General features: G+C 49.0%; 1 protein-coding gene across 2 annotated transcripts in view; it reads right to left on the minus strand.

The window, feature by feature from the left end:
• ME2 (malic enzyme 2) overlaps nt 1-27,135 on the minus strand; it is a 38,071-nt gene that overhangs the window by 8,063 nt on the left and 2,873 nt on the right. Inside the window, exons 2-13 of one of the 2 annotated variants that reach the window (XM_002199613.6) lie at nt 23,697-23,823; nt 13,851-13,984; nt 11,794-11,943; nt 10,798-10,873; nt 10,261-10,422; nt 9,053-9,156; nt 7,951-8,060; nt 7,744-7,841; nt 5,707-5,820; nt 5,504-5,618; nt 4,327-4,469; nt 73-175 (exon numbers count right to left, since the gene is read on the minus strand). In XM_002199613.6, the coding sequence (XP_002199649.1) occupies nt 73-175; nt 4,327-4,469; nt 5,504-5,618; nt 5,707-5,820; nt 7,744-7,841; nt 7,951-8,060; nt 9,053-9,156; nt 10,261-10,422; nt 10,798-10,873; nt 11,794-11,943; nt 13,851-13,984; nt 23,697-23,804 (1,417 nt within the window). In that variant the 5' untranslated portion in view covers nt 23,805-23,823. Of the gene's footprint in view, nt 1-72; nt 176-4,326; nt 4,470-5,503; nt 5,619-5,706; nt 5,821-7,743; nt 7,842-7,950; nt 8,061-9,052; nt 9,157-10,260; nt 10,423-10,797; nt 10,874-11,793; nt 11,944-13,850; nt 13,985-23,696; nt 23,888-27,135 lie in introns of those variants that run through there. The other variant, XM_072921953.1, reaches the window with a different exon arrangement.

A 27,135-nucleotide genomic window follows, 5' to 3' on the forward strand; every position in this document is an offset into this window, starting at 1 on the left:
ACAGGGAAAGGCGCAGGAAAGGTGCCGGCAGCCCAGTCGCAGAGGTCAGACTGGGACAGTTCCGTTTATTACCTGGGAAGATGTAAGCGTTGTTTCCTTGGCCTGGCTTGAAGGTCCTCCCGTCCTTCAGGGTGACCAGCTCGAAGGGGCTGCCGCTGGCAAACAGGCACCGGCCCTGCTGGGAGGAAGGGACACGGGGGGACATGGGGGGACATGGGGCACTGATCAGTTCTGCTCTGAGGAGGGGACACCATGGGACATGGGGGACACGGGGCACTGCTCGGCCCTGCTCCAGGAGGGGACACGGGGGGACACGGGGCACTGGCAGGCCCTGCTCCAGGAGGGGACACGGGGGGACAAGGGGGGACACAGGGGGACACGGGAGGACACCAGGGGACACAGAGGGGACACGGGGCACTGATCAGCCCTGCTCCAGGAGGGGACACGGGGCACTGACTGGCCCTGCTCCAGGAGGGGACACGGGGGGACATGGGGGACATGGGGGGACACGGGGCACTGATTGGCCCTGCTCTGAGGAGGGGACATGGGGGACATGGGGGGACACGGGGCACTGATTGGCTCTGGCCCGAGCAGGGGACACCAGGGGACACCAGGGGACACCAAGGGACACCAGGGGACACGGGGCATTGATTGGCCCTGGCCCAAGGAGGGGACACAGGGGGACACGGGGGGACATGGGGCACTGACCGGCCCTGCTCCAGGAGGGGACACGGAGGGACACGGGGGACACGGGGGGACACGGGGCACTGACCGGCCCTGCTCCAGGAGGGGACATGGGGGGACACGGGGGGACACAGGGCACTGATCAGCCCTGCTCCAGGAGGGGACACGGGGGGACACGGGGGGACACAGGGCACTGCTCGGCCCTGCTACGAGCAGGGGACACGGGGGGACACCAGGGGACACAGGGCACTGATTGGCCCTGGCCCGAGGAGGGGACACCAGGGGACACCAGGGGACACCAAGGGACACCAGGGGACACGGGGCATTGATTGGCCCTGGCCCAAGGAGGGGACACAGGGGGACACGGGGGGACATGGGGCACTGACCGGCCCTGCTCCAGGAGGGGACACGGAGGGACACGGGGGACACGGGGGGACACGGGGCACTGACCGGCCCTGCTCCAGGAGGGGACATGGGGGGACACGGGGGGACACAGGGCACTGATCAGCCCTGCTCCAGGAGGGGACACGGGGGGACACGGGGGGACACAGGGCACTGCTCGGCCCTGCTACGAGCAGGGGACACGGGGGGACACCAGGGGACACAGGGCACTGATTGGCCCTGGCCCGAGGAGGGGACACCAGGGGACATGGGGGACACAGGGCACTGATCAGCCCTGCTCCAAGCAGGGGACACCAGGGGACACGAGGGGGACATGGGGGACTGACCCCTGCAGCCCAGCTGTGTTAACCCTTACCACGCCACAGACCCACAGCGACCCTTAAAACTTCTCTTCATCCCCTGATATTCCATAAAAAGTGCAAGCAAAAATTAGGCTGGTTCCCCTTCTAGTTGTGCTGCTGGCCTCCTTCAGCTACAGCTGGCAGCAGTTTTTGTACGAGCAACGGGAATAAAAGATCACTTTTTTACGGGAAAGCATGGGGGCGGAGGGAGGAGCTGCTGTGTCAGACTGCTGCTTATCCTGCCTCTGAAAGGATTTCAATTTGCACTAAGTATCAAAACTCATCTGAGTGTGAACCACACCCTCTAGATAAATGACCCTCTTCCCAAACAGTAAAGCCACTGAAAGCAAAAAAAATCTTGGCTTTCTTTTGAGTAACAGGTTTAGGAGTGTCAGTTTAAAGCCTTTAAGGCTCCCCGGGACTGCCGTGTCTGAAAACAAATTGAAAACAAATTGCCAAAGAGGCTGAGGGCTCTGAGCTGTGTTTGGTGTCAGGGCATACCCGCTGCAAGAGCCTTCCTGCGGAGGGAGCAAAGCAGATGGGCGCAGGAGAGGACAGGGCCTGTGGGAACCCAGGGCTTCCCTCTGGCTGCCCTGGCAGGTCTGGGACCCTGGCAGGGGTCAGGAACCCCCCTGGACAGAGTCCCCAGAGACACTGTCTGTGATCTCTGTCCATGGAGAGGAGTTTTCAATCTTACAGGATGAATTACCAGCTCTGAGTGTTTGATATCAGTAATAATTAAGTGTGGCACGGGTGCAAAAGTAAAATTTTAGGATTCTAGATTAGGGGTTTAGAGGGGACAAGATGGAGGAAATTGGGTGTGTCTTGTCCTTTTTCTCCTTCTTCATGTCCTCCATGTTTCACTGCAGTGTTGGCATTTTTCTGTTGGTTCAGGCTGGGGACACACTGTCCAACGTAGGTGACAGATATTGGCACGTTATTGTAAATCCAGCACAGGTAGTTTCTGGTATTTAATGTTTGTACCATCCCACTGAGGGCAGAGCCCCACACGCTGCCCTGCAGGACAGAGCTGCGGCAGGGCAGCAGAACATGTTAGAGATAAACAGAATAAACAACCTTGAAACAGCACAGATGAATTATGGCTTCTGCTTTGGCAGCGGGGCTGACAGACAGAGTTTTTGCAATTTTGGAATCACCAATACCCACAGATTCCGACAAGGGCCAAAAGACAAAGGAATTTAACAGGCAGCAGAAGCCATTAGAAAACACAGGAGCCTCTACAGGCTTTTTACAGGCGCTATCTAGTGGGAAAAAATGAGGAATGAAAGGTTAAAGATGGTGGGTTTGTTTCTTTGTGCAGCATGAGATGTCACCCCAGCCAGAGTCGGGCTGTCCCCGAGGCCTGGGGACACAAAGGGTGACAGCTCTGATCCCCAACAACCCGACAAACTGCACTAGCTGGGTGACAAAGCGAGCCAAGCTGGAGAGTCCCACAGACCCACACCACGGCCACGGATCTGAGTCCATTTTTTAGGTGACTGCTGCACCTTGAAGGGAAAATACATTCTGAAGGGCAAGCTGAGACACTTCAGAGAGCCAAAGAGCCGGGTGAAAACAAACAGCTGGGCTGCAGGAAAGCGTAAAGAGACATAAACATTGCAGAATTTGTGAGTGAGGGCCGGAACAAAACTAGACACATCCGTTTGCTGACCAGCAGCGCTAAATTTCCAACCAACCCACGTGTGTGAGTGACTGGCAACGCGAGAATGGTCAATAAAGGGACAGCCACGGAGGGCCAGCTCCTTGGGGCTCAGCCCTGGCACAGTCAGCCTCTTGCCTTAAAAATTCTCTTTGTCCCCTGATATTCCATAAGGAGTGCAAGCAAAAATTAGGGTGGATGCCCTCCTAATTGTGCTCCTGGCCTCCTTCAGCCACAGCTGGCAGCGGTTTTTGTATTTATTTATGCCGGCCAAAGTCTTGGCTGTACGGATAACTCCTGTTTGGAATTTATATACTGAAACACTGCCCAGCTCTGCAGGTTAATGCAAGATACCCGCGAGATATTAAACCACCTTAATTTAAAAGTGTGTCCAGGGCAGGGAACGGAGTGGGGAAGGGGCTGGAGAGTTCCTGAGGGAGCTGGGAAGGGGCTGGAGAGTTCCTGAGGGAGATGGGAATGTGGAATGTGGCACATGGGGTCAGTGCTGGGGAATGGTTGGACTCCATGGCCTTGGAGGGTTTTTCCAACCCAGGTGATTCTGCAGTTCAGAGATAAGACACAGACTTTGTCCCGAGGCTGCTGCGGGGCTCCCTGTGGGCTGGGATCTCTGCAGCAGGAATTCCCTGAGCTGGCAGCACCAGGAGCGTGGGAGGGAGTCACAGGTGTCAGGCCTTGGCACAACAACCTGTGCAGAGCCGGTCCTTGGCACAACAACCTCACACCCAGAGCTGTACCTCACACCCAGAGCTGTATCCTCACACCCAGAGCTGTATCCTCACACCCAGAGCTGTACCTCACACCCAGAGCTGTATCCTCACACCCAGAGCTGTACCTCACACCCAGAGCTGTACCCTCACACCCAGAGCTGTACCCTCACACCCAGAGCTGTACCCTCACACCCAGAGCTGTATCCTCACACCCCCCAGAGCTGTATCCTCACACTGAGAGCTGTACCCTCACACCCAGAGCTGTACCCTCACACCCAGAGCTGTACCCTCACACCCAGAGCTGTACCTCACACCCAGAGCTGTACCCTCACACCCAGAGCTGTATCCTCACACCCAGAGCTGTACCCTCACACCCAGAGCTGTACCCTCACACCCAGAGCTGTACCCTCACACCCAGAGCTGTACCCTCACTCCAGGAGCTGTATCCTCACACCAGCCGAGCCCAGGACCCCCAGAACGGCTGTACCCCACACTCCCAGCGCTCACACACCTCTGTCGCGGTGTAGGCCTCCTCAGCCGTGCACTCGGCCTTGGCCGTGGGGTTGCTCAGCGCGAAGACGATGGGTCGCTCGTTGATGGAGGCCATGGCCCGGAGCACCTCCTGCGAGAAGAGACGGCCGGCCCCGGCAACTCCTGTGGGGCAGGGGCACGGATCGGGGGTCAGGGCCGGCAGCTGGGGCAGGGACAGCCGCCCCACAGCTCAGTGGGGCAGGGACAGCCACCCCACATCCTCTCTGCTCTCTGCAGACAGCCAGAGCTGTAAGTAGGTACCTGCATGTGGGAACCCAGGGCTTCCCTCTGGCTGCCCTGGGACCCTGACAGGGGTCAGGAACCCCCCTGGACAGAGCCCCCAGAGACACTGGCTGTGATCTCTGGCCATGGAAAAGAGTTTTCAATCTTACAGGATGAATTACCAGCTCTGAGTGTTTGATATCAGTAATAATTAAGTGTGGCACGGGTGCAAAAGTAAAATTTTAGGTTTCTAGATTAGGGGTCCAAAGGGGACAAGATGGAGGAATTTGGTGTGTTTTGTCCTTTTTCTCCTTCTTCATGCCCTCCATGTTTCACTGTGGTGTTGGCATTTTTCTGTTGGTTCAGGCTGGGGACACACTGTCCAACGTAGGTGACAGATATTGACACGTTATTGTAAATCCAGCACAGGTAGTTTGTGGTATTTAATGTTTGTAACATCCCACTGAGGGCAGAGCCCCACACGCTGCCCTGCAGGACAGAGCTGCGGCAGGGCAGCAGAACATGTTAGAGATAAACAGAATAAACAACATTGAAACAGCACAGACCAATTATGGCTGTTTCTTTGGCAGCGGGGCTGACAGACAGAGTTTTTGCAATTTCGGAATCATCGATACACAGATTCTGACACCTGCAGATGTCAGTGACCTGAGAGCTGCTGCTGACCTGCAGCACAGAACTGCTGCTTCTGGGGCACTGAAGGTCAGGAAAGCCCCAAACAACTCGAGTCGAGGAGCTCCTGTGGCAAACACAAAGCTGTGGCTGCCCTCTGCCACTGAGGACACAAGGAGCACCACAGCTCGGGTACCTTCAGGCAGAACTGACCTCCCATTCCACCAGCAGATGGTTGTCACCAAGCTTCCCAGAGCCAACTAAAGGCAGCAAACCCCAAATGACAGAGAAATAACCCGACTCACCGATGATAGCTGAAGGCCGCAGCACATTGACTGCCTCTCCAAATGTCTTTGGTATGTGCTCTGGAGCCTGGTGTGTGAACGGCTCCTGGTTGGAATCCACCTTCTGCTCTCGGCCCTGCAGTCAAACAGCGGTTCCTGCCGTGAGGGGCTGGGGAAGGCAGTGCTCACCTTGCCCGGGGTTCCCAGCTGTGCTGAACCCCTACCTGCACCAGCAAGCCGTGCTTGTCAAACATCCATATCCTCCTGGAGGCCTCCTCGTAGGAAACGCCGCCCTCCATCATGGCCATGACGATGAGGTTGGCGATGCCCAGGGCGGCCTGGCGGGTGAAAAGACTGGGGTTTGTGCAGGTGGCACAAGAGTTCTGTCATCAAACCCTGTCAGGCAACTCCCTGAGGGCTCCCCTGGCAGGGGAAACCCTCCCAGAGCAGATGCACAGGACTTTTTCTGTCTTCAGCTTCTTGTTTTATTGTTATCTTGTCGAAACTTCAGCACACTGTCTGCCCCCAGACCGTGCATGCCCGAAAACAGCACCAAAATGGCCAACAGCCTCGTGCTGCGAGGATTTTAAAGTCTAATCACAAACTAAACTACCCAATTAAGAAGTGACACCTGGATTATTTCCCTTTCTAACCCAATAACTGACCCCTAAATGCCCTCAATGCAGATTTTCCTACCCAATCACAAGATACCACCCAAACCCAAGAAGGAGGAGGAAGAAGAAGGAACTCGAGACAACACCCTGTACCCTCCATCTTGAACCCATCTATAACAGACTAAAAATCCTAAAACCTAAATTTCTCACCCATGTGCTGTACTGCACCACTCTCTTCAATCCCTACAGTCCATGTCACGCTTTTGAGGTCTCTAGTTTACCTTGAGGCTTTGGAAGTTTTCTCCATGAAGGAGGGTCAGGTCAGTGTTTTCCTGGGAGCCAGAGCACCCCAGGGCAGACAGGGGACATTCCCCCTGCCCATCATCCCCACAAAACCCCTCAGAGCCTGGTCTGAGGCACAGAGGTGCTCCTGGCACAGCAGGGACACACCTGCAGGCAGCAGGAGAGGGGCAGCTCACCCGGGTGCTGTTCTCTGCCATCAGGGCCCTTATTCAGTGTGGGAACCCAGGGCTTCCCTCTGGCTGCCCTGGGACCCTGGCAGGGGTCAGGAACCCCCCTGGACAGAGCCCCCAGAGACACTGTCTGTGATCTCTGTCCATGGAAAAGAGTTTTCAATCTTACAGGATGAATTACCAGCTCTGAGTGTTTGATATCAGTAATAATTAAGTGTGACACGGGTCCAGAAGTAAAATTTTAGGATTCTAGATTAGGGGCTCAAAGGGGACAAGATGGAGGAAATTGGGTGTGTCTTGTCCTTTTCCTCCTTCTTCGTGCCCTCCATGTTTCACTGTGGTGTTGGCATTTTTCTGTTGGTTCAGGCTGGGGACACACTGTCCAACGTAGGTGACAGATATTGGCACGTTATTGTAAATCCAGCACAGGTAGTTTGTGGTATTTAATGTTTGTACCATCCCACTGAGGGGTGTTACATTGGCACGTTATTGTAAATCCAGCACAGGTAGTTTGTGGTATTTAATGTTTGTACCATCCCACTGAGGGCAGAGCCCCACACGCTGCCCTGCAGGACAGAGCTGCGGCAGGGCAGCAGAACATGGTAGAGATAAACAGAATAAACAACCTTGAAACAGCACAGACGAATTGTGGCTTCTGCTTTGGCAGCGGGGCTGACAGACAGAGACTTTTTGCAATTTTGGAATCACCAATACCCACAGATTCTGACAATGCAGATGGAGAACTCCTCACATAATAAACTAAATTTTATCAGCACCGCAGGAGCAGCAGCGCTGATGTGCCGAGAAGCAACAGGTGCCTGCTGCAAACTGAATCACCTCGCTGACAAAAACTCTTCCCTGCACTTCCCTCAGTGCCACAAAAACCAACAGGATGTTCCCACTACACCGTGGTTTTGTGGTGAGTTTCCTGTCAAACACACACCATCCCTGTTGCTTTCTGCAAGGCCGTGCAGGGAAATGAAAAATGTGAGTCCCTGCAAATGTTAAGCACCTTTCACACAGCCCTGTTCAGGCAGAGTCCTTTCTGCTGATGCATTTCAGCCGGCCTTAGATGAGAAGGTGTGCAAAGGAATTCAGAGAAGGCAAATCTCCACAATGAGGAAACACACATTTTAGATGTCTCCTGCTGCTCTGGGCCCTTAAGAGGACTCACCTCTCCCGCTCCGAGGAACAGCACTTTCTGGTCTGTGAGTGGCTTCCCCGTGGCTTTCTGTGCTGCCAGCAGCCCTGCCAAGGCCACCGAGGCTGTCCCTGTGGGAGCAGAGCAAACCTGAGGCCGGCTGAACACGAATACGCGGCAGGCTGGGGCTTTGGGAAGAGCTCCTGCACGGATATTCGGGAGCACAAACAGCGGGCACACCTTGGATGTCGTCGTTGAAGGTGCAGTACTTCTCCCGGTACTTCCGCAGGAATCGGAAAGCGTTGTGGTTCCCAAAGTCTTCAAACTGGATGAGCGTGTTCTGGCCGTACCTGCAGGAGATGGCAGACACCCCCATGGCTGCACAGGGGCTGCACTGCTGCATTTCTGACCCAACACTGCACAGAGGCTGCACTGGTGCATTTCTGACCCATCACTGCACAGAGGCTGCACTGGTGCATTTCTGACCCATCACTGCACAGAGGCTGCACTGGTGCATTTCTGACCCATCACTGCACAGAGGCTGCACTGCTGCATTTCTGACCCACCACTGCACAGGGGCTGCACTGGTGCATTTCTGACCCATCGCTGCACAGAGGCTGCACTGGTGCATTTCTGACCCACCGCTGCACAGAGGCTGCACTGGTGCATTTCTGACCCGTCACTGCACAGGGGCTGCACTGGTGCATTTCTGACCCACCACTGGGCACAGAGGCTGCACTGGTGCATTTCTGACCCATCACTGGACAGAGGCACAGGCTGCACTGGTGCATTTCTGACCCACCACTGCACAGAGGCTGCACTGGTGCATTTCTGACCCACCACTGCACACAGGCTGCACTGGTGCATTTCTGACCCATCACTGCACAACGGCTGCACTGGTGCATTTCTGACCCATCGCTGCACACAGGCTGCACTGGTGCATTTCTGACCCATCACTGCACAGAGGCTGCACTGCTGCATTTCTGACCCATCCCTGCACACAGGCTGCACTGGTGCATTTCTGACCCACCACTGCACGGAGGCTGCACTGGTGCATTTCTGACCCACCGCTGCACAGGGGCTGCACTGGTGCATTTCTGACCCACCACTGCACAGAGGCTGCACTGCTGCATTTCTGACCCATCCCTGCACACAGGCTGCACTGGTGCATTTCTGACCCACCACTGCACAGAGGCTGCACTGCTGCATTTCTGACCCATCACTGCACACAGGCTGCACTGGTGCATTTCTGACCCATCGCTGCACAGAGACAGAAGCTGCACTGGTGCATTTCTGACCCCCCAGAAAGGGATCAGCCTGCCGGGGCCGCTCCGTGTCCCACCTGTCCGTGATGGCTTCCATGAACTCATCGATCAGGTCGTCGTAGACCTGCGAGCGGTCCCTCTTCTGGTACAGCCCCATGTAGAAGGGATCCTTCAGGAGTGTCTGCGAGGGACAAACCAGGCAGAGCGGGGCTGAATCCCCAGGGCACACCCAGCAGTGCTGCACTCATGCAGCCCCAGCCTGCGTCCCTGTTCTTGCATTTCAGCTGGCACCGGGGCTGCTGGCGGCTTTTGGAACAGCACAAATCAATGCTCTGAACAGTAAACCACCTCAATAAACCTAATTCCCATTTCCAGCTTCTTAAAAGTCATGTCAAACTGACTATTTTGCGGTGCTCTGGCATTGCAATTACTACCAGATGCAGCTTTTCATGGACACACCAATGGGAACTTTTAAATCACTGTGAAACGTAAACTTTAAGGCATTTAGAGATTTTGAGGAGCTAAGATTTTAGTTAGAAATAAGCCTTACTAGAGTTAATTAAAATAATAATAAATGAGTAGGCCTTGATGAAGTTAAGAGTTAGTAGTTAACTAATAATTGATTGCTTGTCAGCACAATGTTTGGTTAGCTGGGTTTATAATGAAGAATATAGAAACTGATAAATAGCTTTTAGGAACATAAGACAATTGTGGGCCTCCTCTGTTCTGAAACCAATTGAAGACAAGGAATGGGAGTTCTACCAAGAGTTCATTTGTCATACTTGCATTGAAAAGGTAGAAAGGTCAGAATGAGGAAGACTTCATTTACTTCCTCATTTTGGGACCCCTCCCCATGAAAGGGACCACCGACCCATTTCAGGGAACAAACTTCATGCTGAATAGCTTTTGGAGTGATTAGCATACGAAGCGGGGAATGGGATGTACCAAAATGATGAATATGCATTTGTATTTTGTATATTCAATACTTGTATGGATAAAAGGGCTCTGTAATCACCTGGAAGGGGCGGTGTGTATTTGGGAGCGATCCCGCACACAATAAACATACACTTTCTAACTTTAAACTGTTAGGGAGTTTTTGTCCGTCACAGTTGGATATCGATACTAGATCAATATCCATATTTTTTTAATAAATCAACTGTACAGTGAACTCCAAACCATTTATCCTTTGCATGAAATATTTAGGTTTATCTTAAATGAAAGTGCTCAGAAGACACCCCAACTCTTTGTTATTTAAAACGACCCCGTTTTTCTAGGGGTAACTCACTGTGTTATCAGTCCCGACGTCGATGCACACAGGCAGGCATTTATCCGGGTGTATCCCTGCACAGGCTGTGTACAAACACAGCTTTCCCACCGGAATTCCCATCCCGTACACCCCCAGGTCTCCGAGACCCAGTATTCTTTCTCCATCAGTGACGACAACAGCCTGATGGGAAAAAAAAGAAGAAAAAAATGGCAAAAAAAAAAAAAAGGTCAAAATCATACATGATCACTGAAATTTACAAAGATGAGATCAATGGCAGTTGTGTTTTCTTCCCAGGAAAAAATTGAGGTATGTTTGCACTGTCAAAAGAAGAACAAATCACGAGGAGTATTTTCCTCCACCCATAAACCTCATATTTAGGATGAAACACTGATCCTCAAGATATGCATTAACTTAATTAGCTGCACTCTGCCATCATCACTAAAGAGCCACGAATGCACTAATTAATATTCATGTTTCCATCAAATACTAGTAAATCTTAAAGGACTCAGCTGAGATGGAATAACAACTAGAAACTGGATCACACCGTGACAATACCTTAACGTCGTTCTCTGGCCAGTTGTTCACAATTGACCTGATGTGGCCTCTGTCTGAGATGGAAATAAATAACCCCCTGAAAGGAAAAGAAACACAACCAAAACCACAAACCAGAAATATTTCTGTGGGTGACAATCAGAATTTTCACCTTGCTTTTGTAAAACTAGATGCCAAACAGGACAATTTAAAATTCTAAGTTTTACGTAACTTGATGTAAATTGCTCAAAGGACAATATCTGTTCCTGCCTGGGGCAGGGAACCACCTGAACCACCCCTCTTGTACAGGGTGACACCGAGAATGGCCTGGGGAACCACCTGAACCACCTCTCTTGTACAGGGTGACACCGAGATGGGCCTGGGGAACCACCTGAACCACCCCTCTGCAGCAGGGTGACACTGAGATGGGCCTGGGGAACCACCTGAACCACTCCTCCTGTACAGGGTGACACCGAGATGGGCCTGGGGAACCACCTGAACCACCTTCCTTGTACAGGGTGACACCGAGATGGGCCTGGGGAACCACCTGAACCACCTTCCTTGTACAGGGTGACACCGAGATGGGCCTGGAGAACCACCTGAACCACCCCAAGATGGGCCTGGGGAACCACCTGAACCACCCCTCTTGTACAGGGTGACACCGAGATGGGCCTGGAGAACCACCTGAACCACCTCCCTTGTACAGAGTGACACTGAGATGGGTCTGGTGAACCACCTGAACCATCTAGGAGGAGCTGGAAATGGGGTTGAAGCCCTGCACTTGGAGCATTTACATAACCAATCTCCACATCTTGTTCCAAACATCCTGTTTCTCACTAAAATCTCTGCCCTGAGATATATTTTAACAAATTGTCACTGCCCCGACGCGGCACTGGGCTCGTGCAGCTGCGCCCGGATGAAAACGAGAGGGACCACTGGCAGAGCTTGAGGAGGGCGCAGAGAAAAGGACGATAAAAGCAGCAGCAGCAGCAGCAGCACGGCGTGTTTGTGTGTGCTTACTTCGGCCTCCTGAAGATGTGCCCGTACTGGGAGCAGGCCAGGCCCACGGTCGGCGTGTACACGATGGGCATCAGCCGCTCGATGTCGTCCTGCAGCACCCTGTAGAACAGCTTCTCGTTCCTCTCCTGGATCCCCATGATGTAGATGTACCTGCAATTCATCAGCACGAGGGAAAAGCACCTCTTGCTGCCTCCCACTCCTGCTGGTTTCCCTGGGAAAGAGCCCTCCCTTCCAGGCAGGAGCACCGGGGGAGGTGGGGAGGAGAGCAGTGGTGCTGAAGGTGAGACTGTGGGAACCCAGAGCTTCCCTCTGGCTGCCCTGGGACCCTGGCAGGGGTCAGGAACCCCCCTGGACAGAGCCCCCAGAGACACTGGCTGTGATCTCTGTCCATGGAAAAGAGTTTTCAATCTTACAGGATGAATTACCAGCTCTGAGTGTTTGATATCAGTAAAAATTAAGTGTGGCACGGGTGCAAAAGTAAAATTTTAGGATTCTAGATGAGGGGTCCAAAGGGGACAAGATGGAGGAAATTGGGTGTGTCTTGGCCTTTTCCTCCTTCTTCATGCCCTCCATGTTTCACTGTGGTGTTGGCATTTTTCTGTTGGTTCAGGCTGGGGACACACTGTCCAACGTAGGTGACAGATATTGGCACGTTATTGTAAATCCAGCACAGGTAGTTTGTGGTATTTAATGTTTGTAACATCCCACTGAGGTGTGTTACATTGGCACGTTATTGTAAATATAGCACAGGTAGTTTTTAATATATAATGTTTGTAACATCCCACTGAGGGGTGTTACAGTGGCACATTATTGTAAATATAGCACAGGTAGTTTCTGTATATAATGTTTGTAACATCCCACTGAGGGATGTTTGGCAGTGGGGCTGACAGACAGAGACTTTCTACAATCTGTGAATCACCAATACCCACATATTCCAACAGGGCAGGACTGCTGACAGGGTAATAATGCACAAATATCATTAAAGACAGCCCAGGGGGGTGCTGCAGGATGCATCAGGGAGTCTCTGTACCCTTGTAAACAAAATTACAGAGAAATAACTTTCCATCCGAAGGATGTGTGTTGTGAATCCCAACGCCAACACACACGTGCAGCAAGCTGAGCCTTACCTCCACCCTGAAGGACAGACGTGGGTGTGTAAATAAATCTGAATTCCTGCAGATTTACCCACAATTTACTGCGTACCAACCCGTAGTCAGTCCTGCTGACCCGAGGACATGATGATAACGAATTAACAATCTGGCCAACACGGGTGACACGACTGTTTTGGGCCAGCTAGCGACTCGATGTGGATTTAAGAGCCATCTTTCAGTTCTGATGAGCACAAAAGAGCTTTGACGTGGGCTAGCGAGGCCCAAGCCACTCCAGTTCTCCTCCTGCCTGCAGCAAACTGTGTATTTTCACAGGCAGAGATACGTAAAGATTATGGGAGAACAGTAATGGGATGCTAAAAACGCCCTAAAGGCGCCCTAAAAATAAAACACAGCAAAACCCTTTGTGGTTCACCAAACCAGTGTGTTAAGTAATAAAAGATATTAAAAATTACACATGACAAGACTTAAAATTCTACTCTCATAGCTCCTTTTTAGCAGTAACTGCTGTATACGTTAGACACTGGTTTTGGTATCTCAAATGCTCATTTTACCTTCATTATCACACATTTTTAGAGATCGGGCTGAATGCCACCTCCCGTGCTCCAACAACCTGCCACTCCATCTCATGTATCACAGAAATATGTCACAGACACAGGCAGGTTTGCAGCTTTGTTACTGATCTTCACACATTTTGTGCTGTTTTATGAATGTGGAATATTAAAAAAAAAAAAAAAGAAAAGAAAGAAAAAAAAAAATCTTCCCAGCCTCATTTGACCGCAGGATGAAATCAATTTTCTGTGACAGAGAGAAAACAACACCCAAGAACTTAAAAACCCAGCGGAGGCACGAGAAACTTTGGTTACTCCTGTACAGTATTTTCACATTTCCACCTTATTCCCAGCCCCAAATATTCCTGTTCACTCCCACCGCAGGACAAGCACTTACTTCTCCAAGGGGTCAGTCATTTTTGCCAAATTCTTGTGGAAGCGTAAGGCCTGGATGTCTTGTGTCTCTATTTTGGGAGGCAGGAGTCCCTGCAGCCCCAGCATCTGTCGCTCGTGCAAGGTGAAGGCCATGCCCTGCAAACGAGAGTTTCCACCATCAGTTCTTGCCCCAGGAGCTCTCCCACTGCACCCTTTTCTCCAGCAGGGCTGGAACCTCTGCTGGGGTTCTCCTCGCTTTTTGGGATTATTCCTTTCCACCACAGCCTGCCCAGACCGTGCCAGAGTTAATTTTCCTCTGTGGAGCCGCAGAGAAGCAAAGAGTTAAGAGTGAAACGGGTTAAAAGTGAAATAACAGCTGCTTTTTTTTGTTTCACGTGGGTCACCCAGGCTGATCCCTACAGCCAGACAGGAATACTCAGATTTTTACCCAAATTTGCTGCTTTTTTCAGTAATACAGCCTGATGCCCCTGATACCCCAAATTGCCCAATGCTTCTGCGAAGATCACAGTCCAACCCAAACACTTCATTTTGAGAGAAATTCCAAGTGGGAGGAGGTGATGGAGTGGCTTTTAGCTAAACTTTTTCTTGCTAGCCACAGACTGAAACGATCTTCTCCTCCAAAAGATGATTTTTATTTTAAGAGGATTGTATTTCAAGAGGATGCCGGTGAGCCAAAGAGATCATGCTTCAACTGAAAAAATACAGAAGTGGAGCAAACAGAGAAAAATTAGGAAAATTTGTAGTGGTGTCCCCTGTCTTCAAAAAAAAAACAAACAAAGAAGATCTCTGTTCTTAGACTCTCGGCCCCAGGGGAGGAAGAAAATAAAGAAAATATGGGGGGGACTGTGGTCCCAAAAATGAAAACTGAACTGCCTCTTGGCGGGGCATCCTTGAAAGGAAAAATCCTAAAAGCAGTCTGTCCATCCATGCATTAGTAGTAAAAGCACTGTGCATAAAAAAGAGATGCAAACTTTTTAAACTTTTTTCTCCGGGCGGTGCCGTGTGTGACATGGAAACACAGGATGTGGCAGCTGTGTTTCTTACACAAGAAAACCTCCTTTCTCCCTCAATAAAGTATCAATTATCTAAAAATTAGAAACCTAATTAGAGTCCAGGTTATGTCTCGCTATAATTTATTGGATATGTAGTGAGAAGAAAAATGCTTTAGAGTGTTTTCATTTTAAATTTTGTGTGGTTTTTTTCCCTCTTTTTTCCTTTTATAATAATATAGTGCTAATAGCTTAATAAAGTTTTTTTTCCTTGTTATTAAACTTAGGCCTGCTTTGCTCTGTTCTTGATCTCATTTCACAGCGTTCAATTAAAATATTATATTTTCACGGGGGCACTGGCATTGTGCCAGTGTCAAACCGTAACAGGGATGGATCTAACCCATTTTTCTACTGCCAAAAAACCTCACTGGCAGCAAAGAGTCCAACTGCAAAAACCTCCCACTCTTCTCCATTTGGGAGATGGAGAGTGAACAGAGTTTAAATTTATTGTTATTTAAACACCAACTCAAACCATTTCCCAACCTTCAGATTCTTACAGCCAAGTGGGGAAAAAAAAAAATAAAATAAAAGCTTTCTAAGGTTTGCCTGATGCCTTGTAATTACACTCCAAACTCCTCCTGCCATCAGAAAGGTCAGAGAATCAGATGATCCTTGTGGAAGGGACCCACAAGGATCGTCCGTGTTCAACTCCTCGACTGACGTGAAAAAAAAATCAGTACTTTTCCACTTGACAGTAAAGGCATCAAATCAGATCAGAATACAAATATTTTCACCTCTGCTTGTGTGAGAACAGACTCTTTGTAAGTATTTAACAAAAATTTCTGAAAATAGCCCAGCTGTGGTGTAATTCATCATACCTGGATGGTTTCTAAACAATAGTCCTTAGAAAAAAAATTCCTGTTGTTAAAATAATTACTATTTGTACATTATTTTTCTCTTTCCTGTTCAGGTCATATTTAATATCAGTTGTTTTGACGACCTTGATTAAGCATTCCACCTGCTTTTCTGCACTCATTCTACACTGTGCTCTATAGTAATTAAATACTTGAAGAGCTAGAAATCAAGAAAAAAACAACAGCTCAAACCCAAAAACTTCACTGTTTTGCCCTTTTGCAGAAAACTCCACGTATTTAGCCCTAAAATGAACCTGTTTTTCTCTGTATTTATTTTCATGTCTGCCAACCTTTCATGTAATAGATTTGACACTAAATACTGATTTCAATTTAACCTTTTAATACCAGGACAGCAGAGTTTTTCTACAGGAAGTCAGAAGTCACTTGCAAACCACTGGTTTTTTTCCCAGTCTCGTTGCTGTTCTCCAGTATTCTCCCAATTCTAAATAGAAATACATTTCAGATGACGGTTCATTCTTCCAGTTTTTAACCTTGCTGCTGTTTCTTTTTCGTTTGTTTGTTTGTTGGTTGGTTGGTTGGTTTTTTTGTGGGGTATTTAGTTGGTTTTGTGGGGTTTTTTTTGGGTTTGGTTTGGTTGGTTTTGGTTTTTTTGGTTTTTTTTTTTAATGGGGTGCAACAATCACTTTACCACTTAAATGGTATTTTTTTTCAAACACTGCTCTGAATAATCCAACATTTCCACAAAGAACACAAACTGACACGAGAGAAGAACCCACGGAAACACGCTCTGGGTGCCGCAGAGGCTTTTCCTGTGTTTCCAAAGGATGAGTTCCACTCCTGCCTGCTTCACAAGAAATATGAATCCTCTTGTGTGAGCAGAAATGCGTGCCCCACAGGAACTCCTCTCACTCCCTTCCCCTTTCCTTGCACCCCCAGCTTGCTGCTGTCAGCAGTTTAGTACCTTTAAATACAGTTAAATCCTTCCAAAAGCAGCCCTCTCCCACACAAACTGGTTGTGATAGTAAAAGGGTTTTAAAATCGTGAGGATTTAGGGTTAAAAGGAAAAATAAGCTTAGTAGGCCCTGGAAAAATAAACACCCTAAGCACATGGAGAACTTGTACTTGCTAGGACTGCACCTGCGTATCTAGTACATCATAAATGATATAATTGTTAGATGTGATGATTGTTTAGTAATTAAATATAATTACTGTTTAATCATAAGAAGAATCATGAGAAACTGTGGTCAGGGACCTAAGAAAGATCACGAGAAACTCATGTCAATGTATACAGTAGAACAATATAAGTTTAATCATTAATATCTAAGTTATATAATGATAGAATATAAAATAGGTTCAGCTCGAAAGCTGTGTGGGAGTCAGATTTGGGGCTGCACCCCTGATTCCCAGAGCTCTCAATAAAAGCGCCTGCAGATAATGATATCCTGCGATTATTTGTGTTCCTAAACAATGTAAATTTAATAACCAATATAAAAATTAATATCAAAGTTATATCAGGATAGAATATAGAATAGGTTCAGCTCGAAAGCTGTGTGGGAGTCAGATTTGGGGCTGCACCCCTGATTCCCAGAGCTCTCAATAAAAGCACCTGTATGGAATCATATCCTGTGATTATTTGTGTTCCTAAACAATGTAAATTTAATAATTAATATGCAATTAAATATCAAAGTTATATCAGGATAGACTATAGAATAGGTTCAGCTCGAAAGCCATGTGGGAGTCAGATTTGGGTCTGGACCCTGATTCCCAGAGCTCTCCATAAAAGCACCTACAGATAATGATATCCCGTGATTATTTGTGTTCCTAAACAATGTAAATTTAATAATTAATATGCAATTAAATATCAAAGTTATATCAGGATAGAATATAGAATAGGTTCAACTCGAAAGCTGTGTGGGGGTCAGATTTGGGGCTGCACCCCTGATTCCCAGAGCTCTCCATAAAAGCGTCTGCAGATAATGATATCCCGTGATTATTTGTGTTCCTAAACAATGTAAATTTAATAACTAATATGCAAATTAATATCAAAGTTATATCAGGATAGAATATAGAATAGGTTCAGCTCGAAAGCCATGCGGGAGTCAGATTTGGGGCTGCACCCCTGATTCCCAGAGCCCTCCATAAAAGCTCCTGCAGATAATGATATCCCGTGATTATTTGTGTTCCGGAACGCTGACAGTTGACTGTGACTCCAGACACCACAGAAACAAAAACAGTGCCAAAACACTCCCAGTGTTTAGAGGAAGAAGAGGAAGGGAAGAAGCAGTTTAGTCTCTGTCAGCAAGGCCACTGGAGTTCACAGCCTGGTGCCACCCTGGCTGCACTGACATTTTACCCTAACCCGAGAGAAACACCTCGCTACCAAAACCTACATCCTCCCCTCCAGAAAGCCTCAAGCCCTGTGAAAACCACGACTGCCAAATTTATAATTTCTCTGTTAGCATGACTCCAGAACATGGCTTTTTCCAACCTCACTGCAGAGTGGAACCTGTGCCCTTAAAAGACCTGGGTCCCCAGCAATGCCCAGGAGCCCTGAGCTTAGCTCCAAGCAGAACAGAGACCCATCTTTATTGGGTTTGTTCACACTCTTTCCTGTCTGTAGGGAACCCAGCTGTTCAGTGTCACAATAGCATCAAACAGGATGAATTTTTAAATGACACTAAGTAGTTTCAGCTGCTGATTTACATGACAATTGCATCCTGCCACAGTCAGATGCTTTAAATTCTAGCTAGGCATAAATCAGCAATGAGAATGACATCAGTCTTCACACAGAAATTCAGACCAGGTTTAGTCCAGAGCAGCGAGATAAAAACCCCGGAGTCCTTCCAACACTTGCAGTATTTTGCTCATGACCGTGAGCTTGTTTTGGGTTTGGGTTCGGACGTGGATTTGGGATTGCCCACGCGGCGTCTCCCAGGATGGAGCTGCAGCATCAAAGACCCAGTACCCATCCAGCTGCCCGTGACCACAACCAGACACGGGACATCAGGGACACAGAAGAACCCAGACCTCAGGCACAAACTGCCCCAGCTTTCCCTGGATTAAGTGCTTAAACTCTCCTCCAGCCTGGGATCGCTGTCGGCAGGCCACTGTCCTTTCCCCAGCGCTCTGGGCTGACTTTCACTGCCCTCAGCCTCCTTGATCCTCTTGTCAGCTCACAACAAGCAGGGGTCACCTCCAGGGCAGCGGGACAAAGCAGGGAGCGCATCCCACAGTTAATTAATTAACACTCCATGGACACATCCACTGCCACAGAACCAACCTTGTGCTGGGAGGGGGAATGAAACCGCCACCGGAGTGAATGTCGATGCTATTTTAGTTAAGATCAGCTCACACTGAACACCCATGAACTTCAATCCACAAACTCTGGCACTGGGGCTCCATCACAAAAGCCCTTGGCTGCTATAAATACCAGCACACACAAATTCTAGCTGCCTGCCTCGCACGGAGCAGCCTGAGCGCTGCGAGCAGGATTTTTATAGCACCCCTGAGCAAGTAATTCTGAGAGGTTTCCAAGCAGAGAAGTAGTAGTGGTGGGAAGCCTTCCCCGCCTGCAGTCTTGCAGCCACATTTATGAGATTGTGCTTTTAACCAACCATAATTGCTATCATACACAGCAAAAACCCCGACCAGGGCTCCTCACAAAGATGCACTCACAGTTTATACACAAACAGGCCACTGTTTGGAAAATTAGTTACTCATGAGATTTACAAAATGGTTTCTTTGTAAGTCCTCGTAATTGTTAGAACAGATGCCGCAGCGGAGCACGGCCTTTGAAGCAGCATCACAAACACGGTGAAAATAAAGTAGATTTTATGTTGGATTGTGGGCTGCTTCTCTTGACTTTGCTCCCTTGGGCTGAACACAAAGTTCACTATTGCACAAGATGCCTCCACTGGAAATTAATAAAGTTCATTCATAAGAATCAAAGGTGCCTTTGCTATCTCTACCAGAGATTAAAACTTTACGAGAACATAAAATCTCCCCTGATTTCTTTCCTCCTTCATTTCCAAACTGGATTCTCTGCTCCTGCTCTCCTCACAGGGCATTAACCCCTCAACAACCACCCCCGGGCAGCGCCACGTGGGACACAGATTCAGTCAAAGAGAGAAACGGAGAGTTTCTAGCCAGGCAGATGCCTGAGAAAGAGCTGGAGAGAATGCAAATAATTCTTTATCTCTCTTATTTTTCACATTGTTTATTGTCGCCATCGAGGCAGGACGGGAATGAGAAGACTCTGATTCAGGAGGCTGCTGAGAGTAAAACTCAGATTTATTCAAAACACACTGCTCTTTTATACAGAGCTTCACAAAGGTTAAATCCATTGGTTCTGAAGTGAAAACAACTCACAGCATTGGTGTACAGTGCTTGACGCACAGTGATAGAACTTAACTATAAACAATGTGAGAACAAGAGAGATAAAGAATTATTTACATTCCTCCCCAGCTCTTTCCCAGGCTTTTGCCTGGCTAGAAACTCTCAGTTTCTTTCTTTGACTGAATCTGAGTCCCACAGTTTATAGTTAAGTTCCATCACTGTGCGTCAAGCACTGTACACCAATGCTGTGAGTTGTTTTCACTTCAGAACCAATGGATTTGGTCCTTGCGAAGCTCTGTATAACAGAGCGGTGTATTTTGAATAAATTGGGGTTTTACTTTCACAGCCTTCTGAGTCTTCTCATTCCCGTGAGGCAGTGACAGTGCCCTTCCTCCCTCTGCCCCCCCCAGCCCACAGGTGCTGAGCACGACACCTGCACCGAGGAAAACGAGGTTTGATACCCTCCCACCACCTCTGGCGCCTGGTTACGGATTAAACAGCTCCGCATGCCCACGGGTAATTCCTTCTGGAAGCTGATAAAACCTGCGGGCGTGTGGTCATGCTCCATCCAAGCATCCCTCCAAACCACCTGGGCAGGACACAGAGCCGCGGTGGGACTTTGGGCTGCGGGTGTGCGCAGAGTTTCTGTCGTTCTCCTGCCTTCTTGGCAGGGGCACTGCGTATTCCATGCCCTGGCTGCTCAAACCAGCTGGCTAAGCCTAAACCTAAAACCTATTCAACTAAAAGAAATGTGTCAAAAGCAGCACGGTGAGAAAGTAACACTGCTTTTAAATCCTCAAGCTCATACAATCCTTTCTTTGCACCCTCTTGTGCCATCCCTTTTATTTTGTCAAAACAGCTTTTACTTTGGTTGGGTTTTTCCTGTTTGTTTTTTATTCTGAATCGGAAATGTACTGTTGGGTATTTCCCACAAGTCAGTGAGGTCATGCACAAGTTTGCTAAGAAAATTGTCTCTTCACACAAAGGTGAATTTATCATGGTTTCTGGAAGTACTTTGGAAGCCGTGCATGAAAATAAACTGGGCTGAAACAGCTGTGAATGAACATATGAAACTGTGAGCAAAAATATGACATGTGAGAAGATGACCACCTGTATGAACAATATGACACTGGTAAAATTCCTCAGGATCAGTCTGGGATTACTAACCTGCCACCAGTGAATGTTTCTTTAACATCTATCACCTATTTCCATGCACATACCTCCTGCCATTTCCAGGCACATACACACACACAGATATGTGCATATATAAATCCTACAGATTCCTGTACAAGCCAAAATTTTGAGAGGCACTGTCAGTGCAGGAGGAGTTTTTGGACATCAGAAGGGATTTCCCCGTGGAAAGGGAGGTCGGGAATTGGAACTGCCCAGGGAGGTGCTGGAGGAAGGCCTGGACATGGCACGGAGAGCTCTGGGCTGGGTGACAAGGTGGGGATCGGCTGACAGCTTGGACTCGATGGCTGGGAGGGCTTTTCCAGCCTCAGGGATTCTGGAATTCCGTGACAACCTAACAATCCCGAGGAATGGAAAACGGGGTAATGGAATCCACAGCACAAAATACAATCACACCTTTCTTCACGAGAACACCGAAACGCCCCACTAAAATAACCAGCTAAAGCACAGGAAGCGTCACCAACTACTCAGCCACAAATTTTCTGCGAGCCACAGAAAAGAAACACAGGGATAAAATTACAGGTCACGTATTTCCTGGGGAGACAAGAACACTCTGATGGCACTCCCCAGTCAGGGATCCTGCGCTCGTGCATCACCTGCTCTGCGCTGGGGGAACAAACCCAGCACTGCACCACATCCGTAAGGATTTAAAGGATTTAATTGCCAGCACTAAACCTCTGAGCCACCCTGACAGCGAACGCCTGAACACCTCGTGTCTGGCCTCCAAACACCAAACACTCCAAACAAACTCCAAAACAGCTGGTGCAGCTGCGGTGTCCTCCTGCAGCGTGCAGCCAAGGCTGGGTGAGAAAAGAAAAACAATTACAACAGGAAAACCTACTCCAGTTTGTGAGGGCTGGTTCCTGCCCCCGACACTGTCCTTCTGCAGCTCGTTTTTGGGACACATGCCTTAGGGGAAACCAAGTGTTCTGCAGAGCTGAGACAGGATGTAAAAATGAAATGTAATCAAGTAAAACATGATAACCTCAACAAGCTGACAGCAAGAAATAACACCCTTTATCTGCTTCTGTACATAGATAATATGTATACATAACCATACACACGTGAGGCCCAAGGGGTAAAGTACTCAGTGCGTTTCATAAATCATTTATGTCTTTGCTGAATATCCAAAATGCATTTCCACACAGATACTGCATCCAGCAGTATCACTCAGTGAGCTTCCTGATCCATTCCTACAGGCTGATACAGCAGAGACAAACTAATGCAGAATGTTACCTCTCACCAGTGTAACTTCTTGCAGGCATTAAAAAATTTTAAAAATCAATTGCCATTAACCAGAAGGTCCCTACTCCCTTCTATTCCTCAAGATATAAAATTGTATTGTGCCCAGTCCAGCTGAGAATTCCATGGTTAAAAAAAAAAAAAAAAGATGTTACCACTAGAAAAACAGTAAGAAATGAGCTATTGTTCTCATTTCTGAATACTATTGCATAATCAGCATTTGGAAAAGCTTACAGGGGTTGAAGTAATTTCCACTGGCATGCCAAAGTCTTTAGAGCCCTGAAAGTGTTGAGACAATCTGATCTTGACAAATCACAGCAATCTGACACAGCAATCTCAATTTCAGTTTTGCACTCAGCCAGTCTCTACCATCCACAGTTCTCTCTCCCTCTCTTCAGGCAGCCTGGACTCGTGCAGCATTGAGGCATCTTGCACTCTGCTGTCCAGGGGGAAAGGGAAGGGTAAAATAACCCAAAATAACCCAGCCTCGCTGCTCAGGAAATGTCTGACATAGACAGGCAGATTTGCCACCCCTCCTGACCACTTCCGACATCTCGGACCAGTCACCAAAAGCCCTCACCTGATTTCTTGCCAGTTCTAATTTACACATTAATGGCTTCAAGGTTCCCAAAGGCCACTACAACTCCAGCGGAGAAAAGAAAAAAGAGGTTGAGGATGGGCTGTGGAAACAGGAACGGTTTCATGAAGGGAACAAAATGCTACTTTCTTGTAAGTCTGCCTCAAAGCACGGAATTAACATGGAATCTCTACCTCCCAGGAAGCTCCCACTGAGGTTTATTTTCAGAAGCTCTTTCAGACTCTGCAGAGGGATGTTTCTTAGGTGATGTGGCTCAGCCCCAGTGTGGGTCTCAGATACAGTCAAAGAAAGAAACTGAGAGTTTCTAGCCAGGCAAAAAGCCTGGGAAACAATGTAAATAATTCTTTATCTCTCTTGTTGGTCACATTGTTCATAGTTAAGTTCCATCACTGTGCGTCAAGCACTGTACACCAATGCTGTGAGTGGTTTTCACTTCATGACCAATGGAGTTGGTCCTTGCAAAGCTCTGTATAAAAAAGCGGTTAATTTTGAATAAATTGGAGTTTTACTCTCAGCAGCCTTCTGAGTCAGAGTGTTCTCATTCCCGTCCTGCAGCCGGACAGACACACCGCAGCCGGACAGACGGACACACCAAGTGGACAGACGCAGGCACCCACCTTGTTGGTGCGCGGGTTCAGCATGAGTGGCTTGCCCTTCTCCTTGGTGTGCAGGCCGTGCCGCGCCAGGGCGCAGGGCGCCGCGGCCGCGCGCAGTCGGGACAGCATCCTCCCTCCTCCGGGGCACCTGGAAGGCAAAGGCAGCGTCAGGCACCTGGCAGAGCCCGCGGGCCGGCACCAGACTCGTTTAACTCCACAAAGTGACATCCCAAAAGCGCCCCGTGGCAGCCAGGAGGGGAAAAGGAAGGGAGGGTTTGGAATGCTGAGAGCACTGAGTGGAGGCAGCTCTCCCTCGATGCTGCCTCACGCCGTCCTGGCACAGCCAAAATGCCAGCAGGGATTTTAGCTGTCCCACGGAATGGGCAGTGGCACAAATGCCTGCCAGGACAGCAGGTGCAGCCACAAAACCCACACTGAGACCCTCTGGAGCTCTCCAACATCGAAATCTCTGGGCCTGGACAACACAGCAGAGAAACTGTGTCTGTCAGCATATTAAAACTCTGCTACAACATAATGTGGAATTAAAATGGCCAAAAACGCCACTGAACTGTGGATTCCAGGCTTTCTACAATCCCAAACTTTAAAAATGGAGCGTTTATTTGCAGAGACAATATATCCTTCAAAGTAAAGGATGTTTCCCTAAAAGAATTAAAACTGTTAGTATAACTCCAGTTCTGATCCTGACAGGTGTTAGCAACTCGTTTTACGCCATTATTGGTCACAAGCTCTTTGCAGGAGAAATTGCCATTTATTACGTGCTCGTACACGGCAGGACCAGCAGGGAATGTGCACTGGACTCATCTCCCAGAGGTTATTTCTCCAAGGCAGAGAGACAACGGGAAGCACACAGGACCTCGCCAGGACCGTGCTCTGTGCCGGCCAGGACAGCCGGGGACAGGAGAGGGGACCCGGCACCCCCAGCCCAGCTGTACACCCACAGCCCAGACAGGCAGGGACAGCAAACACGGCATGAGGCATTTTTAAGGAATGAAATGATGCATGGCTTGGATTTTTAATTTCTTCCAGATGGGAGACAAAATTGAATTAAGGAACAAAACTTCATTATCTTAAATATCGCCTGAATACTTAAGAAGATCTTTCTATAATCAAATTTGCACATAATCAGCTTTTAAGACGGCAGACTGGTCTTACAGGTTACAGTCTGAGGATTTTCTTGTAAAGCTTTCCAAGCATTAAAAAAATACGGCAACATTTAACATTTTTCACCATCAGTTATGCCCAAGTTTCTTTTCTAGCCACTGTGAAGCGTAGAGGGAAGCTGCTCTGCATCCCTTCCTCTCAACCTTTACGTGTTTGTTTAGGCCTGTGAACGACAAAAGCTCCACTCAAAAGCCCTGTGTTGATTTGTTTTGGGGTAAACACCATAAATTTGCTGCTGTGGAGTGCGACAGGAGGCACGGGAGGAAGCCTTGCCAGCAGCACAAACAAAAGTTGCCTCGAACCTGCTCGTTCCTCCCCAAACCTGCCAGCGGTGGAGCGAGCACAGCTGGTCTGCCAGCACTTGGGAAACCAGCATCAGACTGGGGAAATTAATTCTGCGCTGCAAAACGCATTAGTTTTGTGCTGCCTTTAGGATCAGCAAATTCAGCTTTGACCGGTTTTAGATCCAGTTGCCCATTTGCGGTTGCAGGTCCCTCTCCGCACACAGGGGATCCCAAAAATGGTCTGTGACTCCAGCGTCACAGCAAAGCCCATCCCAGAGTCCCATCAGCCTGGTGCCACCCTGGCGCCAAGCTGTCACCACCAAACACCTTAAACAAGGAACTAAAAAGCAGAACAAGCACCACACCCTACCGAACTCTAATTAAATTGAAATTACTTTGGTGCAATTACTGAGCATTTAAGAACCAAACAAGATTGTGGCCGAGAGTCACCTGAACTTGATCATTAGCTGTAGTCAATGAGGCAGAGGGGAAAAGACTTTTCAGAGGGACACAAATCTTGCTTGCTTCCCTATGCGTGAGAGATGAGACTTGCTCCTCTCCGAGGTGTCCCACCAGCACCTAAAATTATTCTCTTGATGGAGGTATCTCAGATTCATAAAAGGGGAGAATCAAGTTTCATTTTCCACTGAGCCCTGTGTTTAGATCCGAGAGAGACGATCCCGGTTAATTTACATCCATCACAAAACCTGACTGGTCACTCAGCCCTGAGCTCTATCTCCCCTGCTCTTATTGTTCCCTGTTTCTGTTTCCTCTCCCACCCTGCCCACCTCCTCCATCTCCTGTTGTCACACATTTTTGAATGTGCTTTGGCAAGGGTTTGCCTCCACAACCCACCTTTGCACGACCCACCGGGTGTGGGGGAAAGGCCTCCAAAAGGTCCCCAAGCCAGCGCCCGGCTTGAAGGAGGTGGAGGGGCTGGATTGTGCAGCTGCCCGGGGAGGCTTTAACATGGCTCATGATGGTTTTGTAGGACACAGGCCAGGCTTGAGAGGGTGGCAGCAAAACCAGAAAAAACAGGAGAGATCACTTTGGCAGTAGAGGCTGACAGAGAATCCCAGAGTGGTTTGTGTGGGAAGGGCTTTAAAGCCCATCCAGTCCCACCCTGACATGGGCAGGGACACCTTCCACTGTCCCAGGTGGCTCCAAGCCCTGTTCAACCTGGCCTGGGACACTTCCAGGGATCCAGGGACAGCCACAGCTGCTCTGGGCACCCTGTGCCAGGGCCTGCCCACCCTCCCAGCCAGCAATTCCTAATTCCCAATATCCCATCTGTCCCTGCCCTCTGGCAGTGGGAGCCATTCCCTGTGTGCTGTCCCTGCCTGCCTTGTCCCCAGTCCCTCTGCAGCTCTCCTGGAGCCCCTTGAGGCCCTGGCAGGGGCTCTGAGCTCTCCCTGGAGCTTCTCTTGTGCAGGGGAACAGCCCCAGCTCTGCCAGGCTGGCTCCAGAGCAGAGGAGCTCCAGCCCTGGGGAAGGGATGTGAGCTGGGCGAAGAGCAGCACTGCCACGGTGTGAAAACACACACGGACTGTGAGGAGGAATTAGGATGAAAGCAGCAGAATTGAATGAGGAATAAACATAAATAAAATAGCCAGGATCTCTGCTGTCCCTTCAGTGCTTGGCAATGGTGACAACTACACAAGGCTCCAGACAACTGGGAGTTTTTGAGTTGCTGTGTGACAAATTAAGGGGATTAAATCCTTCAGCACACCAGAACACAGCTCCCCACTGTGCCTTATCAGGAGGCATCTGCCCGGGTCAAACTAATTACCAATATGCACAAGTGCCCTTATCTGGGAGCAAATGTTCTGCTGCTCCAATTATGGATTTGTCAAATGGCAAAACCTACTTTCAAGGGAAAGGTTCGCCACGCTCTTAAAAGGCAGAACGAGGCTGGCCAGAGAGTCGGGAAGCTCTGAGTCAATTAAAGCAAGGCCAGCTTCAATTACTGCCAGGCTGCCTGACCTGCGGGTCTC

The sequence above is a fragment of the Taeniopygia guttata genome, chromosome Z, assembly GCF_048771995.1.
Source record: "Taeniopygia guttata chromosome Z, bTaeGut7.mat, whole genome shotgun sequence".
NCBI classification, from domain to species: Eukaryota; Metazoa; Chordata; class Aves; order Passeriformes; family Estrildidae; genus Taeniopygia; species Taeniopygia guttata.